Source organism: Hemitrygon akajei, chromosome 27 (assembly GCF_048418815.1).
Source record: "Hemitrygon akajei chromosome 27, sHemAka1.3, whole genome shotgun sequence".
In the NCBI taxonomy this organism is placed as follows: domain Eukaryota; kingdom Metazoa; phylum Chordata; class Chondrichthyes; order Myliobatiformes; family Dasyatidae; genus Hemitrygon; species Hemitrygon akajei.
Window position 1 is genome coordinate 29,447,812 of NC_133150.1, and position 18,961 is coordinate 29,466,772.

The 18,961-nt window shown below is 42.6% G+C and overlaps 1 protein-coding gene across 3 annotated transcripts in view; it reads right to left on the reverse strand.

Moving 5' to 3' along the window:
• Positions 1 to 18,961, reverse strand: part of tfeb (transcription factor EB) — a 154,034-nt gene that overhangs the window by 27,618 nt on the left and 107,455 nt on the right. For all 3 annotated transcript variants that reach the window (XM_073030530.1, XM_073030528.1, XM_073030529.1), the window contains 2 exons: positions 12,899 to 13,150; positions 12,509 to 12,604 (listed from right to left, as the gene is read on the reverse strand). In XM_073030530.1, coding sequence (XP_072886631.1) covers positions 12,509 to 12,604; positions 12,899 to 13,150 — 348 coding nt within the window. The remainder of the gene's footprint in view (positions 1 to 12,508; positions 12,605 to 12,898; positions 13,151 to 18,961) is intronic.

Sequence of the window (18,961 nt, forward strand, 5' to 3'; positions counted from 1 at the left end):
AGAGGAAGCAAACCTGCTCTAGATCCACATGAGGGTCAGTATCTTCGAGGAGAAACAAATTATGACACAGACTCAGGTCTGAATTTTGTCTGAAATCCATAAAAGATGATGACAAAGCACACGGCAGTGAACTGTAAAAAAGTTCATCCACTACATTCTTTTAAAGCACAGTGCTCCAAGGACAGCTCCAAGTGCATGGTCTTAGGCTGTGATAAGCCATCAGATAACGATTCAGTTTCTCAAAAACTAGGTTAATGTCAGTGTAAATGGTTAGCTAGGTTTATGTCACTGGAAAGAATATTAAGGCAGTCAACTGGATTGGACAGGAAAGAAGTAAACCTTCCTATTGGCATTTGGAGTTCTTATCTGTAAAAAGAACTGCTGCATCTGTGTTTGTATGTGCATCTCTCCCTCTTAATTTCTCATCCACTTTTGCTCTCTCTCCTTCAGTCTCTCTGACTGTTTTTGATCACATCTTTGTCTCTATTTCCCTGTCTCACATCTCTCTCTCCATCATTCCACTTCTGTTCCCTCTTTTTATGTCCTCCCTCCACTATCGACTTGTCTCTTTTCTGACATTTACCTGTTTTCCTCATTCAGTCCATCTCCACTTAAACCAAGGGCTCCCAAGCACTTTTCTAATGCCACGAATCCCTTACCTATTTGAAGCTTATTGGAAGTTGAAAGGCCTCGATAAGAGTTGATGTGGAGAGGATGTTTCTTATGGTGGGGGAGTCTCAGACCGGGGGACACGGACTTAGAATAGAGGGGTGTCCTTTTAGAATGGAGATGACGAGGAACTTCTTTAGCCAGAGAGTGGTGATTCTGTGTAATTTGTTGCCAAAGGCACAGGGAGGCCAAGTCTTCTTGTATATTTAAGGCAGAGGTTGATAGACTTTCATGGCATAGAGGGATATGGGGAGAAGGCAAAAGATTAGGGCTGAGAGAGAAAATAATCAGCCATGATGAAATGGTGGAGTAGACTCTCAATGGGCCAAATGGCTTAAATCTGTTCCAATATCTTGAGGTCTTATTAACCAAGGGGTCCAACCCCTGATTTAAACCTATTTCTTTCATGTTATCTCACTATCAAAATTTCTTTAAATCAATATTCCTTCTCTATCTACCTTGTTATCCTCCTGCCTTGTTACCTCTGCCTCTCCAGAGATCTCAGCTTAATTTCCTAATATACAACTACATATAATTTTACCTCCTGTCACCAAATTAATGCTGAAAATGCATTAGCTAATCTCCTCATAGCAAGGTTGCACAAATGGTGATAATAACCAGATGAACTAGCTAATGATGTTGAATAACTATTGGTCAAGACACAAAGGTCATCTCTGCTGCTCTTTTACAATATGATGCCACTGAATATTCACTGGAGAGGACAATATAGTCTAATATTTCATCTGAAAGATAACACCATTAAATGCAACACACCCTCAGCACTTGCAACACCAGCCTAGATTGTGTGTTCATGTCTCTGGAGTGGACTTGAGTACCACAAGCTTCTGACTCAGAGGTGAGTATTTTTCACTGAACTCAAACTGTCGCCTCCATAAATAAGAGAATGGAATTTAAAACAGATAAAAGATCAATTCGACACTTATCTATTGTGAAGCCTGCTGCTAAATTATGATCTCATCATACATGTTCCCTAAAGCTGCGCTGTGCTGATAAGGTTTAACTCAGCTGAGGGTCAGTTTCACATGAGAATGCTATATACCTGTTATAAAACCAATGCCTTTGTACAAAGGAAAGCAATGTAAAGACTAGGCACATTCAACAAAATTCAGAAGCATCACTACTTAAAATTTCTAAACGCTGACAAAGGAACTGTGCTTCATTATCTATTTGCAGTAGTTACAGATTTAAGCTAGTACTTCAATTGCAGTGAACTCTGATCTGCCCAACGTGCAAAAGAGAACCAAAAAGATGTTAAATCTCACACTGTGACAGACCAATATGGCTGAGCTGAGTTGGCTAGCGGAGAGGAGGTAAACAAGAGTGTGTGAGGGGGGATAAAATGAAAACAGGCAGAACCAATTTTGAAGAAACACAAAGCAGATTTTTTTAAAAAAAGGGTCTCGGCCTGAAACGTCGACTATCTATTCATTTCCGTCAATGCTGCCTGACCTGCTGAGTTCCTCCAGCATTTCCAGTATCTGCATATTTTCTCATGTTTAAAATAAAAATCAGATCACAGACAGAAAGAGAGCTGCAGAAAAAAAGTGAAACAGAAAATCGTGAAAGAGACGCAGAAACCTATCATGAGCAGGGCTGCAGAGAGGGCTAGAAATAAATGGACAGAGGATCACGGTGCTGTTTTCAGACATTAACCGAAACTTCTGAATAGGAACAAAATTGGCATGGAAATATTAAAAACTACGAGGGTGATAGCTGTTATCTGTTTGATAGAAGTCTGCAGCACCTGCAGAATATGAAGGAACTCAAAGGACACGGAATTCAAAGACTTAACCTTGATAATGCACTCTGAGACTGCACTGTTAGAAATACTCACTGCAATATCTCATTACTGCTTTGCCATCTTACCTGGTGGAACTTGTAAGGGTTTGGTGCCTCAAGGATTGCAACAGTTCTGTCTTGTTCCCTCATGATCTTGTTGTCTTCAGAGACCGGCATTGCTGGGAGACCAGATGTAGTTGCCAAAGACTACAACTAACGTTGGGCAAGCGGAAGAAGGAACTTTAACCTTCACCACCACCTCCTACCATCTACAAACTCACCCCTACGCATTGCATTCACCCCTACATCTCCCTTTTAGACTTGTACGACTTTATTGGGCGAGAAGAAGCAGTAGTTAGTTTTTCGTTGAACTTAGCAGTTTGATCACTAACCTCTGGAAGCAACGTTGTTAATGTTTACATCAGAGCCTTTCAAAAACAAAACCTGGGATTAAGCAAGTCCCTGGTTTGTAAGGGGTCAAAGTTTGTGCTGAGTTAATGAGGTTAGAAGCAAGGAACTATGTAAGAAATGCAGGCTCCCCTTTTTATGCCAAGTCCTTTCTCCATAACATCCTGCAAGCAAGCTTGCTTGAATAACAGGTGACACTTGCAAGAGGCCTTTCTACACTGAAGACAAAGCACAACTATTTTTATTCAAGATACAAGATTATTTATCACGTCAACATCAAAACATACAGTGAAATGTGTCATTGGTTTTAACAACTAACGCACCTGAGCTGGGCTGGGGGCAGCCCACAAGTGTTGCTACACATTCTGGCGCCAACATAGCATACCCACAATTCTGAGCAGAACACAGCCAGCTACAAGACAAGCCCTGTCCCTCCCTCCCACACACGCTCATAAACAGTCCTCTGACAACCCCACCCCCACCACAAGACAGGACATCTTCTTTGCCCTCCAATGGACTTGGACTCGGACTCCGACACAGTCACCAGCCTTCAACATTCCTGTTTCTTACTGCCTGTAAAACTGTACCCAAAATGGTCGGCAGTCTGGAAACTATACTCAGCTTGGCCCATACTGAATCTCAACTCTCCACAAGAATCCAGTGATGAATATGAGACACATTCACATCGTGCTCAGGGAGCAGATGAATTACAAGCCAACAGTGCAGACTTTCTGCAAGAGCAGCTCTTATGTGACTCCTCAAGGTCACTTTCTGTACAAATTGTAGAACACAGAACATATTACAATACATAGTACAATACAGGCCCTTTGGCCCATGATGCTACGCCAACCTTTTAAGCTACTCTAAGATCATTTGTAACAAGAAATAATTGTTCCATCATTTTCATATTCTCAGAGTTCAGAACAGCAACAGTGGCTCTGATAATATAGACTTTGGCATTTGCCAAAAATAGTATATTTCATAGTCAGAGTAATTTAGGGAGCCTCAACAAATATTCATTTTCAGTTGTGAAACAGCTGGGATAGGTGGGTCCTACAGTATTTTTATCAGATAGTTCATGCCTTTGTTGTGTATTCACTGCAGTTTAAAATTAGTCAGAGTACATCATATCACATTTGTGAGATTATACTTAACTGTGGCGATGGTCCCCACACATTCCTTCTCTCTTACATTCGTACTATTTAGATTTTGTTGCAAATTCTTCGGGTCTCTGATGCCAACACCCTGCCCCTCACTTATCCATCCATTTCTCAGTTATGTTCTCTAATCTTCTAGGCCCCCTATTCATTAATATCTGCTTTATCCTGATAGAGTCAGCTGGTGGTGTAGTGGCATCAGCATTGGACTTTGAGGTGAGTGGTCCCAGGTTCAAATCCAGCCGGCTCCTTCCACATTTCCACCTGTGCTGGTTTGAGCATCATGCTAGCATCTTGGTTTTGTAAAAGAAATAAAGGTGCTGAAGAAACAGCCCAATATTGCCACAAGGTGTGGCGAGGAACGGCAGCAGCATCCTGAGAGAACGGCCAGACAGGGATAATACAAGTAGTGGCAAAGCTGTGGAGATTATGTACTAGAGTCCAGAACTTTATTTTATTTTATTTCACTTTTTCATTTTATTGTATTGAGATACAGCGCAGAATAGGCTTCCAACCCTTCGAGCCGTACCGCACAGCAGTGCCCTGATTTAATCCTGGCCTAATCACAAGGCAAGTTACAATGACCAATTAACTACCAATTGCTACATTTTTGGACTGTGGGAGGGAACCAGAGCAAGCAGAGGAAACCCACGCAGTCACAGGGAGAACGTACAAAATCATTACAGGCAGCGGCAGGAAATGAACTACCGTGTTGCAGCTTTATTCTTACTGATGTTAAAGTGCAAGAGACTGCAGCTTGTCCCAGTTCAGAAATCAGCTAATCAGTTCAATGACACAGAGATACTGAAATGGTTAAGGCAGGTGTTGGAAGGGTGAATGGGTGTTGTCAGCCTGCACTTAGAAACAGGATGTGACATCGCTGCCGGAAATGCTTTGAATACAGTGAATTTGAGGGAACAAATTCCTTTGACAAAGCTTATGTGATCAACCACATAAAGTACTGCAGAGAGATATTCTTATTCTTCTTAAGCCCATCAGCCATTTGGGGCATAGGCCACCAAGAGCAATGTGACACAGTTCTCTGTTCTGGGCCGATGGAAGGTTAATTGGCCTTCAGCCTTCTGCTTTCACCACACCTCGTACGGCTTCTAGGCAAGGATCCTTCCTCTCCCAGGAATGAGGTCTTTGGAGTTCATTCTGTTGGCTCTTCTGTAGCTCTGGGTTTTTACAGGATGGAGTTGCTAGCCCCATGCCCAAACCTCCTCCTTTCACAGCCAGGCTTGGGAGCACCCATGGCAGAGTTGCAGGGAGGTATTGAAGGATGACAAAGCCTGGCTTACTAGGAGAACAATCACAAATCACCAACGCAGTTCTCTTTTTTGAACAGAACCGTGGATTCCTACAGACCGTTAGAGATACATAAACTGACAATGTATGATGGTGCCCACAAACACGAGGAAATCCCAACAGGTTTGGCCACCTTTCCACTGTGGCACTGACAATAAATTTAGTAACAAATCGTGAACAGTTCAATTTGGCAGCAGTGAGAAACTCAAACAACTGTAACAAGGGTTGGCTGACACAGGCTGGTGACTGCAACACTGAGGCACTGCCTTATACTGAAACCCTGACTAAACTGTTAACTATTTCAGCAGAAGTCCCTCAATCTACAGAAGTGGTCTTATCTAAGGCAGCATAGCAATCGAGACACCCGATATACAGCCCATTAATTGCCCATCTATTAAAGCAGAAAGAAACAGGCAGATGACAAAGAAGGTTATAATGACATTAAAGGATAGTAGCAGAAGGGTCATAGGGTCATACAACACAGGAACAAGTCCTTGGCCCAACTTGCCCATCTGAGTATATTCCCACATTCCCAACTTGGATCCACATCTTTCTAAAGCTTTCCTATCCATATACTTGTGTGAGTGCCTTTCGAATGTGGTTAATATACTTGCCTCAACCACTTCCTCTAACAGAGGGGTTCCCAAGCTTTTTATATGCTATTGACCCCTAACATTAACTGAGGGGTCCGTGGACCCCAGGTTGGGAACTCCTGCTCTACCAGATCGCTCACACTACCAGATTCAGGAATACTATTTTGCACGACCATCAGACACTTGAACTGATCTGCACAGCCCTAACCCTACCGCAGCAACAGAACACAATGGAGCATCTCTTTTGAACTACCTTGGACTTGTCTCTGATTGTGATTTATTTTTGTACCAATGCCTTGTATTTTGACAGCTTTTCTATTTCTCTTCATTGCCTTATATCACTTATGCTTAGAGTCTAGTCTGAATCTGTGATGCTGCTGCAAGTAAGTTATTTTATTGAACCTATACCTCACCAACTTGTACATATGCCAGTAGGTTCAACTTAAGTTGACTCTAGAGACTGAGGAGGTAATTCAGGCTGATTTGCAATGGCAATATCAAGGGAGTGTTGCACTGTCGGGAAGCGGCCTGGTCGAGGGAAGTGCCTGGTGTGAAAAGTGCTAGTCTTTGGCTCGAGAGTCTTCGGCAAGGAAGCTGAGGGAGGAGATTACGCCAGACACAATTGGAGAGGGTGAAGACATGACCGCTAAGCTGATTCAGTGTGCTACGTGCATGATGTGGGAGGTCAGGGACACTGATGGTGCCCCCGGCTGCTACAGCTGTGGAAAATGTGTCCAGATTCAGCTTCTGAAGGAGCATGTTGCAGCACTGAAGAAAGAACTGGATGACCTCAGGTTTAAGGATGGTGTGTTGCCTCCCTGGTGCTAGGATCCAGGACATCACGGACTGATTGCAGGGAATGCTCAAGGGTGAAGGTGAACAGCCGGAAGTGGTAGTGCATGTCGGCACAAATGACATCGGGAAGAAGAGGAAGGACATTCTGCAGCGGGACTTCAGAGAACTCAGAAGAAGGCTGAAAAGCAGGACTTCCAGGGTGGTTATCTCTGGTTTGCTTCCAGATCCTCATGCTGGAGAGGGCAGGAACAGGGAGATAATGGATCTGAATGTGTGGCTGAGGAACTGGTGCAGGAAGCAAGGATTTACATTCTTGGACCACTGGGATCTGTTTTGGGGTAGGGATGAATTGTACAAAAGGGACGGGTTGCACCTTAATAGGCGGGGGACCAGCATTCTGGCAGACAGATTTGCCACTGCAACACGGATGTGTTTAAACTAAGTAGTGGGGGGGGAGGGGAAGAACTGGAAATATAAGAATGGAGTTAAAGGGAAAGTGAAAATAAGAAAAGTTAAAAAGGACAACAGAATCAATGGAGTAGAAAGCTCAAGAAGAGATCATACAGTATGGCCAAGTGAAATAGGAATTGATATGAAAGGAGAGGGGAGTAATGAATTAAAAGTATTATATATGAATGCATGAAGTATAGGAATAAAGTAAATGAGCTTGAGGCCCAGTTGGAAATTGGCAAGTACGATGTTGTGGGAATAACAGAGACATGGCTTCAAGCAGACAGGGCCTGGGAAATGAATATTCAAGGTTATACATCTTATCAAAAGGACAGATTGACTGGCAGAAGGGGTGGGGTGGCTCTGTTGGTGAGGAATGATATTCAGTCCCTTGCGAGGGGGGACATAGAATCAGGGGATGTAGAGTCAATATGGATAGAACTGAGAAATTCTAAGGGTAGAAAGACCCTAATGGGAGTTATCTACAGGCCCCCAAACAGCAGTCTGGATGTAGGGTGTAAGTTGAATGAAGAGTTAAAATTGGCATGTCACAAAGGTAATGATACAGTTGTCATGGGGGATTTCAACATGCAGGTAGACTGGGAGAATCAGAATGGTACTGGACCCCAAGAAAGGGAGTTTGTGGAGAGTCTCCGAGATGGATTCTTAGAACAGCTTGTACTGGAGCCTACCAGGGAGAAGGCAATTCTAGATTTAGTGTTGTGCAATGAACCAGATTTGATCAGGGTCCTCGAGGTAAAGGAACCATTAGGAGGTAGTGACCATAATATGATATGTTTTAACCTACAATTTGAGAAGAAGGGAAAATCGGATGTGTCAGTATTACTTTCTTTTTTTTTTAAAACAGGGAATTTTAGACAGGTTAGTCTGACGTCAGTGGTGGGAAAGATGCTGGAGTCAATTATAAAAGAGGAAATTACGACACATTTGGATAGCAGTAGAAGGATCAGTCCGAGTCAGCATGGATTTATGAAGGGAAAATCATGCTTGACTAATCTTCTGGAGTTTTTTGAGGATGTAACTATGAAAATGGACAAGGGAGAGCCAGTGGATGTAGTGTACCTGGACTTCCAGAAAGCTTTTGATAAAGTCCCACATAGGAGATTAGTGAGCAAAATTAGGGCACATGGTATTGGGGGCAGAGTACTGACATGGATTGAAAATTGGCTGGCTGACAGGAAACAAAGAGTAGCGATTAACGGGTCCCTTTCGGAATGGCAGGCTGTGACCAGTGGGGTACCGCAAGGTTCGGTGCTGGGACCGCAGCTGTTTACAATATACATTAATGATTTAGATGAAGGGATTAAAAGTAACATTAGCAAATTTGCCGATGACACAAAGCTGGGTGGCAGTGTGAAATGTCAGGAGGATGTTATGAGAATGCAAGGTGACTTGGACAGGTTGGGTGAGTGGGCAAATGTATGGCAGATGCAGTTTAATGTGGATAAATGTGAGGTTATCCACTTTGGTGGCAAGAACAGGAAGGCAGATTACTATCTAAATGGAGTCAAGTTACGAAAAGGGGAAGTACAACGAGATCTAGGTGTTCTTGTACATCAGTCAATGAAAGCAAGCAAGCAGGTACAGCAGGCAGTGAAGAAAGCTAATGGCATGCTGGCCTTTATAACAAGAGGAATTGAGTATAGGAGTAAAGAGGTCCTTCTGCAGCTGTACAGGGCCCTGGTGAGACCCCACCTGGAGTACTGTGTGCAGTTTTGGTCTCCAAATTTGAGGAAGGACATTCTTGCTATTGAGGGAGTGCAGCGTAGGTTCACAAGGTTAATTCCCAGAATGGCGGGACTGTCATATGTTGAAAGATTGGAGCGACTGGGCTTGTATACACTGGAATTTAGGATGAGAGGGGATCTGATTGAAACATATAAGATTATTAAGGGATTGGACACGCTGGAGGCAGGAAGCATGTTCCCGCTGATGGGTGAGTCCAGAACTAGAGGCCACAGTTTAAGAATAAGGGGTAGGCCATTTAGAACAGAGATGCGGAAAAACTTTTTCACCCAGAGAGTGGTGGATATGTGGAATGCTCTGCCCCAGAAGGCAGTGGAGGCCAAGTCTCTGGATGCATTCAAGAGAGAGTTAGATAGAGCTCTTATAGATAGGGGGGTCAAGGGATATGGGGAGAGGGCAGGAACGGGGTACTGACTGTGTATGATCAGCCATGATCACAGTGAATGGCGGTGCTGGCTAGAAGGGCCGAATGGCCTACTCCTGCACCTACTGTCTATTGTCTATTGTCTAGTGCATCAGTAAACAGTGTCCCAGAGGTGCCCTCAGGTAAGGATCCTATGACACAATTTTGTAAAAAGTCAAATTCTTCCCCGCAGCCTTGCTGATAAGAATAGAGCACAAAATGAAGAGCTGTATTATAAGTTACATTAATATATTCATGTAATTTGGCCATTCCAAAGCATTTCATGGCCACTAGATCCTGCTGAAGTATGGCAGTTGTTGAATTGTAGGAATGTAGAAATCAATTTAAATCAAAATAACTGTGGAAAAATGAATATGATCATTTCATAATTTTATTTATGGAAGATTGCTGTGTCAATGTGGCAATGAGGTTTCCTACTCTATAACAGTGATACCCTTCAAAAGTATTGAACTGCTGTGAAGGGCTTTGGAACATCCTGAGATGGTGAAAGAAACCACGTAAATAAGATTTTTTTTTCTTTTTGTGTGTTTGGGATTACTAGCAGTACTCTCCTGGCCTCTCGAAGACTACTCTCGGCTCCTTTCGAACCGAACCTCGTCCTTCCCTGTAAAATGACTGCAGGACTTGTCCTTTCATGGAATCCAGTTAAGCTACCTCATGTTGCAGAGTCCAAAAACTGATAGGAACTGGGAAACTTTGCTCCTCATCATACAAAACCAAGGCTCCACCACTGTGGCATATAGGGCTGCTAAACAAGACAGGAGCACACGGTATCACAAATAAGGTGCTAGCATGGATAGAAGATTAGTTGACGGGCAGAAAGCTAAGAGTAGGAATAAAGGGGACCATTTCTGTTTGGCTGCTGTGACTAGTGGTATTCCCTAAGGGTCAGTACTGGTTTTCTACTTTTCACATTATATGTTAATGACCTGGATGGCTTTGTGGCTAAGTTTCTGGTTGACACAAAGATCAGTAGAATAGCAGGTAGCATTGAAGAAGCAGGTAGTTTGCAGATAAATTGGGAGATTAGGCAATGAAGTGGCAGATGGAATATAATGTAGGGAAGTGTATGGTCATGTGCTTTGATAGAAGGAATAAAGATATCAATTATTTTTCTAAACAGGGAGGGAATATAAAAACTGGTATTGCAAAGAGATTTTGGAGTCCTCGTGCAGGATTCCCTAAAGATCCACTTGCAAGAATCCAGAGTGAAGAAGCCAAATGCAATGTGGACATTCATTTTGAGAGGATTAGAATATAAAAGAAAGGGTGTAATGCTGAGTATTGATCAGACCACATTTGGAGTATCGTGAAAAGTTTTGGGGCTCCATATCTAAGGAATGACATCGGAGAGCATCCAGAGGAAGTTTACGAGAATGATTCCAGGGATGAAAGGGTTAACATGTGAGGATTTTTTTTTTCTCCCAGCCTGTACTCACTGGAGTTTAGACGGATGAGGTGGGATCTTATTGAAACCTTCCTACCAAATATTTAAATATTTAAAATATTAGCCTGGACATGGAGAGTTCAAGACCAAAGGAAACAATATCAGAGCAAAAGGACGTGCCGTTAAAACAGAAATTAGGAGGAGTTTTTTGAGTCACAGCCTGGTGAATCTGTGGAATTCATTGACACTGACAGCTGTGGGAACCAAGTCACTGGGTATATTTAAAGCAGAAGTTGATAGGTTTTTGATTATCAATGATGTCAAAGGTGACAGGGAGAAGGGAATAATAAATCAGCCATGATCAAATAGTGGAGCAGACTCGATGGGCCAAATGGCCTAATTCTACTCCTATGTCTTATGGTCCCACTCAGTATGGTCAGTACGACCGAGTATGACCATAAGTACACAGCCTCTCTGGGTGCACAGACAAGAACAATAAACCAGTTATTTAATTCATGGGTGGCATGGTAGGGTAGCAGCTAGCGTAACTCTATTGCAGCACCAGCGACTCGGGTTCAATTCCCACCGCTGTCTGTAAGGAATGTGTACGTTCTCCACGTGAGTGCGTGGGTTCCCTCTAGCCGCTCTGCTTTGCTCCCACATTCCAAAGGTGTCTGGATTAGGGTTAGTAAATTGTGGGCATGCTATACTGATGCCAGAAGCAACGGCGCATCTTTGAACGGTGTTGGCCTTTGTTGCAAATGATGCATTTCACTGTACGCTTTGATGCTTCAATGTACGTGACAAATCAAGCTAATCTGTTTAATCTCAATGTGTCTGCCTCTTAAAAGTCACTTGATCTTTTTTTCATAAAGCGGCATCAATTGCAACTAAATGGATGGGAAACATGCCAAAAATCCTCACAGGTAAAAAATTAGTCTCCGCTTGATATCAGCAGAGACTACCTAATATTTCAAGTCTTATTGTGTATGTTTTCACAGCACTGCATTTGTCAATGTGGAGCAGAGAGTGAGTTTGTAAATCTGGCGGGAGCAAAGGATGTTGGGATCATGAGGGTAGAGTGCCATGGGAGAAGTGGCAGAGAAGGATGCTAGGGACGGAAGTTGGCACAGGTGCAGACACACCCAGCCCCAAGACACCAGGCAAGGTCATTTGATTCCAAACAATTGGTTTATTGATCATTGCTGGAAGTCTCACTAACACTTGCTGCTCCCTTCCCACTTTCAGTCCACAATAAAGATGCATATTAGAATCAGGTGTATCATCACTCACATCTGTCATGAAATTAGTTTATTTTGTGACAGGAGCACAATGCAATACATAAATTACAAAAGACTTAGGCTCCCTAACTATATCTATATATGTCTAAGACTTTCGCACAGTACTGCATTTAAAGCAAAATACCATTGCAGCAGATTAATCTTCCGGCACAACTTTAATTTCAATTGGTCAATTAACATCAAACTTAGTCTTTGATCAACTTTACTGAAAATTGGTTGGAGGACTGGCTGGGAGGAATCCATCAGCTGCATCCATTCACCCAATTTAGCTCAATGTTGTAACCAGTTCCCAAGCCTTCAAAAAATACACTTTGCAGTTATTTCAGCATCAAGTGCAGAGGCTGAGAATTAATCATTTATAAAAGATCTGGGTTTTTTTTTAAAGATCTTATTCTCAAGTGCATCTCTCCCAGTCCTGCAAAGGAGTAATTAACATTTCGGAGACTTACTGTATTTGGCATCTGAACAATGGGGTCCCTGTAGCCAAGAACATCATCATTGTAGCTGGATTCCAGGCTAATTATATCTTCAATTACTTCACTCATCTAGATAAAGAGAATTAACAATATGGTAAATGTACCTTCAGTATACCATTTCTGCATATATAATACTGGATAACAGTTTGACAGTAAAACCCTGTCAAAATGAAACTAAGGTAGGGTAGAGTACATAATTGGGAAATATACAATTGAGCTGTAAAAGGTGATTAAGTTGGTAAGTAGGTTAGAGAGCGCGTGGTTGTGTAAGGATTCCATAATAGGGAATGGGGGAGGTTTCATCATTTCATCATTTTAGATTTTCTTACTTGGAAAATCTGTTTGATATTACATAATCTGTACCTCTTGTTCCGAATTGCAGCCAATGTTCAACATAGCCATGGGGCTATTGGGGGCACTGTTTCCAGTGGAGCCAGACAGTCCATGATCATTCCTCAAGCCAGGCGAGATGGTTGAAGGTTGAGGAGAGTGTGAGTGCCCCAGGGACTGAATAGCCATCTTGTTGCCATAGTTGGAGGAGAGAAACTGCTTCAATTGTTGCCTCTGCGATTGCTGGATGTGGTACTTGGTGGGGTTCTCCAAGTGGGTCTCAACCTATGGGTAATGGAGGAGCATATTTTCGTTAGCACGCTTGAATCCTGCTGAATGCAGAGCTTTCCTAGGTAAACAGTTTGCAAAAAATGCAACTTTAATAACATGAAGCATACATGACCAACTATGTTAAATTCGGAACCAAAAAGACACTGCAGATGCTGGAAATGCACACAAAATGCTGGAGGAACTCAGCAAGCTAGGCACCATCTATGGAGGAGATAAACAGTCAACATTTTGGGCTCAGACCATTCATGAGGATGCACTGAATCTGGCTCTCACCTCAACAACATGGTGGAGTTGGAATAAATTCACTTTGCAAACTTAACATACTTCGGACCTTTCTCATCAAGATGCATAGGCGTAATTTAAAAAATTCACATCCTGGACATCTCCTTCAAGCTGGAAGATTATATCCTCCTGGTTCACTGGACCCGGAAACAGATTAATTGCCCCACTTTATTAATCTAGACATCAGATGCTACTTGGCTGAACGAGTGGATGCTGTGGGAGGAGAGAAAAGCAGGGTAGAGGAATGAAAAGGGGTGGGTCTTATGATGTCAACTGGACGTGGAAGTGGAGTGGGGAAGATAATACCCACTGCAAAAACTGCAAGGGTGGGAAAAGGGAGAGGCAGGTACCCAGTCAAATTACCTGAAGCGGTGGGGATGGGTCCTTGGCATTAAAAGATTAGCTTTATTTGTCACATACACATCGAAACATTGAAACATACAGTGAAACGTGTAGTTTGCGTCAACGATGTGCTGGGGGCAAGAGTTGCTGCACTTCCAGCGCCAACATAGTACACCCACAACTTACTAACCACCCCTGTGTCTCTGGAATATGGGAAGAAACTGGTGCACCTGGAGGAAACCCACACAGCCATAGGGTGAACATACAAACTCCTTACAGACAGCAGTGGATTTGAACCTGGGTTGTTGGCACTGTAAAGGATTATGCTAACCCCTACGCTATCTTGCCATGCACGGGGGAGGAGTTCCATCTTACAGGGTAGTTTTCTGATTTCAAGAGGTGACTATAATCAGGGTGTAAAGTACACATCGATCTGGCTGATGGGTCTGATTGCATGCAATGTGGGACGAGTTCTCTTTAGAGTAACACATGGCAGCACTCTCTGTTCTCCCAGCTCTGAATCAGCACTTGTACCTGCATTTGCCTCTCCATCAGCCAGATTTCCCAAGGCCCAAGTATCCAAATAGCCAGAATTAGAGGTGGAACAGAGATAATATCTGAGTACACAGCCTCAATGAAATGTTTAAAGGAGCGACCTGCCACCTAAGAATGTGCCTGTCTCCAAACCACCCGTCGGCTACAATTAAAACTGGAAATGCAGGGTGTCAAGAAGATTCAACATTCAAGACTGTTTATTGCCATTCGACAGTATGCAAGCATAATGGAGAACAACATTTTTGTTACTCTGGTCTCAATGCAGCATTAAAAGAACACAATAAGTATAACGAATATAATAAAACACTATAAATATAAGTATATAAGATTAGCTTATATACATAGCCCGATTGTCTGTCCATAAGGTCACTTTGATAGGAAATGATATAGTACTGGTGGTGCTGGGTGTGTGGTGGGGTGGCTTAATGGGTGGAAGCACCAGAGAGCTTCTCCCAGCCCATCAGTGAAGCAGTTAAGTTCTTCCTCTTCTAATGTCTCTACTTTCCTTTTCAAGATGGCTGGGGTCCTGTCAGAGTCTGTGATCTACAGCGGCAATCAAACCGTAGTTCTGCACGCCGGCGTCTTCCCATTCCTGGAGCTATGTCCAGGTTGCTTGATTATTTGCAGGTGCCACCAACTTCGGGAAGTGACCCTGTGGACACGAGTTTTCATTATTGTCGCGAACTGAAGTGTCGCGGAGAGCCATTTCATCGGGACAGCAAGAGAAGCTGTCAGAGGCCTCTGAACTCGGGTGATAGCTCTCTCTCTCTCTCTCTGTCTCTCTCTCTCTGTCTCTCTCTCTCTCTCTCTCCCTCTCACTTTCTACATGATGAGTTAGAGTTTGCAGCCGATTCTCGAGCCAGGAACTCAAAATAAAAAGCAACGCTTCAGAATGTGAATATAACATCAAAACAGCAACTGTTTGTCTCCCATCTCATTCTGGAAGGGTGATATCTGTCTCTCCCTTGTTAGTAAGAGTGAGTCTAAGAGTTATCGTACTATTGGAATGAACAGTTAGTTTTTAAGTACTACAGACCATGGTCTCTCTTTGGGGGCTTTGCTGTTGCTTGTATGGTGGGTGGTGGGAATGCTGATGCTTTATGCTCAAATAAGTGGGGGGGGTTGCTGCTGCTTGTGCAATTAGAGGGGGCAGAGGGGGTTTGGAGTTCTTGTATTTTTGTTCTCTGTAATTTGTTCTTTGGGGGTTTTCTCCTGTTTTGAGGCTGTCTGCAGAGAGTAAGAATTTCAGGCTGTATATTGTACACATTTTCTGATATTAAATGGAACATTGAACCACTGGAGGTGTTGGTCTGCCTGACAGCTCGGGGGAAGTATCTGTTTTTGAGTCTGGTGCTCCAGGCATGGATGTCCCGTAGCCTCTTCCCTGACTCTTAACTCAGCATGTAGAAAGTGACAGAGAGCGAGCTATCTCATGAGTTCCGAGGCCTCTGACAGCTTCTCTTGCTGTCCCGATGAAACGGCTCTCCGTGACACTTCAGCTTGCAACAGTAATGAAAACTCGTGTCCACAGGGCCGCGTCCCAAAGAGTGGGATTCTTCATAATATTGCTTTAATATATATTTATACATGACATGAAGGGGCTGAGTTCTGAACTTTTTTTTATTTCAAAAGGTTCAACATTTAAAAGATTTAACATTTTGTCCTGCAAGAAAATGAGTGAGAGTTAAGTTAACTCCCCTTCTGCTTTTTTGAATCATGTGTTCCCCTAATTTTCTCAATCCTCAAAGCACAACCTTCAAGCTGGCATTTGTGATTGAACTGAAAGGGTCACTATCTCACAGCCAGCTGTGTGGCAGTCACTCAGAAATATAATAGCTTTGAATGACTTGTAAATAGAAACATGACCAAAATGTGTGTCCGTCACAAGACAAGCGTGACGGCTCTCCTCTCCCTATTCCGTAACATTTTCCACTTTCTCTTCTCTATTTTGCTGAAGCATTTGCCTCTCTTGCTAGGCTGCACAGGTTGTGGGATATACAAATGTTTCTTACGGCCAAAGTGTACCAGTGTTCCGAATTAGTGCTTCTTCAGTGAATCAGTGCAAAGTGCCCTAAAATTTCACTGAGATTTATGATAAATGTAAAGGCTTTCTTCCTTTCTAAGACTGCATCAACTCGAGACATCACACTACAGCCCATTGCCAAATCTGCCGCAATGGTTCAGCTTCAATCTCAATTATCAGCATTTTTCTCTTCCCACAGCTGCTGCCTGGCCCCACATTTTCTGTTTGTATTTTGCATTTCCAGCAGTTTTTGTTTTATCTTCATTGAAGCAAATGGCAGCAAGAGTAGGATTAGTCCCCCATAACTGCTCTGCCATTCACTATTATTTGTTAGCTGGTTCAGCACAACTTTGTGGGCTGAAAGGGCCTATTCTTGTGTTGTACGGTTCTATGGTCTGTGTTCTACCTCTTACTCCAGTGTCTCTCACAAGCCCTTAGATTAAGTACTTAGTATGTTATATATTCCCTTAATATGTAAACATCTATTATTCTCCACCGTGGATATACTCAGCAACTAATCCTTCAGAGTTCTCTAGAGTCCAGAGATTTACTACATTCTTGGTGAAATATTTTGCTCAATATTTTCCTGAATGGCCAACTCCTTATTTTGAGAGTATGGTCCTGGTTCTAGACATAGTTGTAAAAAGCTAAATTCAAATAGCAGAGAAATGGGCCTTTCCAGCAACTACATCCACACCAACCTTAATGCCCACAAAAACAAACACAATTTGCACACATTAGTTCTAAATCCTCCCCTAGATAACCTTTTCACATGCCAGTCTAGATGCCCCTTAAGTGTACAAATTCCAACACTTCTTCTGCCAGTGCATTCCAAATATCACCACTCTCTGTGTGAGAAAATCTTTCTCCTCAGTTCAAAGATTCAAAGTACATTTGCTGTATTATCAAAGAATGCATAAATTATACAACCTTGAGATTTGTTTGCTTACAGGCAGTCACAGAGCAAGAAACCCAAAAGAACCCAATAAAAAAAGACTAACCTCAAACCTCCCTGCGCAAAGAGAAAAAAAAAACTAATCATGCAAACTATAGAAATGAGCAACTACAACAGCATTTCAAGCCAAATTGAGTCCTTAGATCAAAATCCCTGGAGTAGTCTGGAGTAGGCCCAAAGCCTCAGTATTCAGTTCCCCTTTAAACCTGCCATCTCTCACATTAAACCTATGGCTTCTTGTTTTTGATACAAGGCAAAACACCAACTGCACTTCTATCTTGTGAAAGCTCTTAAGAATTGTGTATATTTTATTGAGGTCACTGCTCAGTCTTCTAAAATATCTGTCTAACCTCCAGGGGGAATATCCTTGTCTCAGACTATTTCATCTAAACAGTAATATTGGACTATTGCTGAATTATTACAGTAAACTTAATCACATGCACATACTCCACACATAAGGACATGTCATGCCTGCCCAAGATATAGACAAGATTCGGCAGAGCAAACCTTCCTGAACAGTGCAAAATTAAGTATTCCCAGTGCAAACACAGATAGAAACTCGCTCTGCCCTTTTCCAGCTACACCTCCTCTACTGGTACCCAACTGCAGCTTAAATACAGAGTAAATCTGGATCTCAATAAGCACTCTCAGAGATTGCTTGGAATATTTAAAGTACTTTTGCTACTTACCAGTAAGTGGATAGTTCTATAATTTGGTTAACCATTTAATCATCAGGCATGTTTTTCTTCCGATTTGCTATTACAGTGCTGGTCTATATACCCTTCTTAACATACAAAAGCTTCAAAGCACATGCCACCAGGCTGAAGGACAGCTTCTATCCCACTGTTATCAGTCTCTTAAACAGACCTCTTGTACGACATGATGGACTCTCGGCCTTACAATCTACCTCGCTATGATCTTGCACTTCATAAGTTACTTGAACTGCACATTTTTTGGTAGCTTTTACACTTTATTCTGCAATGTTATTGCTCTAGCTTATTCTAGCTGCGTAAAGGTTTGATCTGAGCTTTACACTGTGTCCTGGTACATGTGGCAATAATAAACCAATAGCACTAAGATTACTAGTGCACAATTCACTAGTAGTATTGTGAGCCAGTCAACCCTCACTTGCTGGGTCTGTCCCCCATCAGATGATTATGGAGAAGTTCACAACACGTATATTGATTTCAGTGACCCTGACCACCCCTCCTGATCACTGGCCACAACCAGAAGGAAAAAGCCAGCTCCAGACCCAATTATCCAAACGCTACACAAGGGCCTGCATTAAAAAGCAGGTCCAGAATGGTCACAAGCAGTCAGTGTGTGCGCACGGATTTAAAACAGAAAGGAACAAGAGAACACATGATGTTTCATATAATGTTCAAATACTTCAGTGGTTAATGCTATATTTTAGAAATTTAAAAATGCAGCATCAACAAGAATCTATAAACATCGGTACAATAACTACCTAATGTGTTTTGCTGTTTGGAGGTTACCCAGGGCGGATCCTCTTTTTTACTTTGAACAATGTTATGGGGCCTGAGAGAACAAATGGGATCCTGGCTAAACATTTCACCCAATAGACTGCATGACCGATAGTGCAGCACTCCATCTGCAGGGTGTGGATCAGCCTAGACTAAAGGGTGGG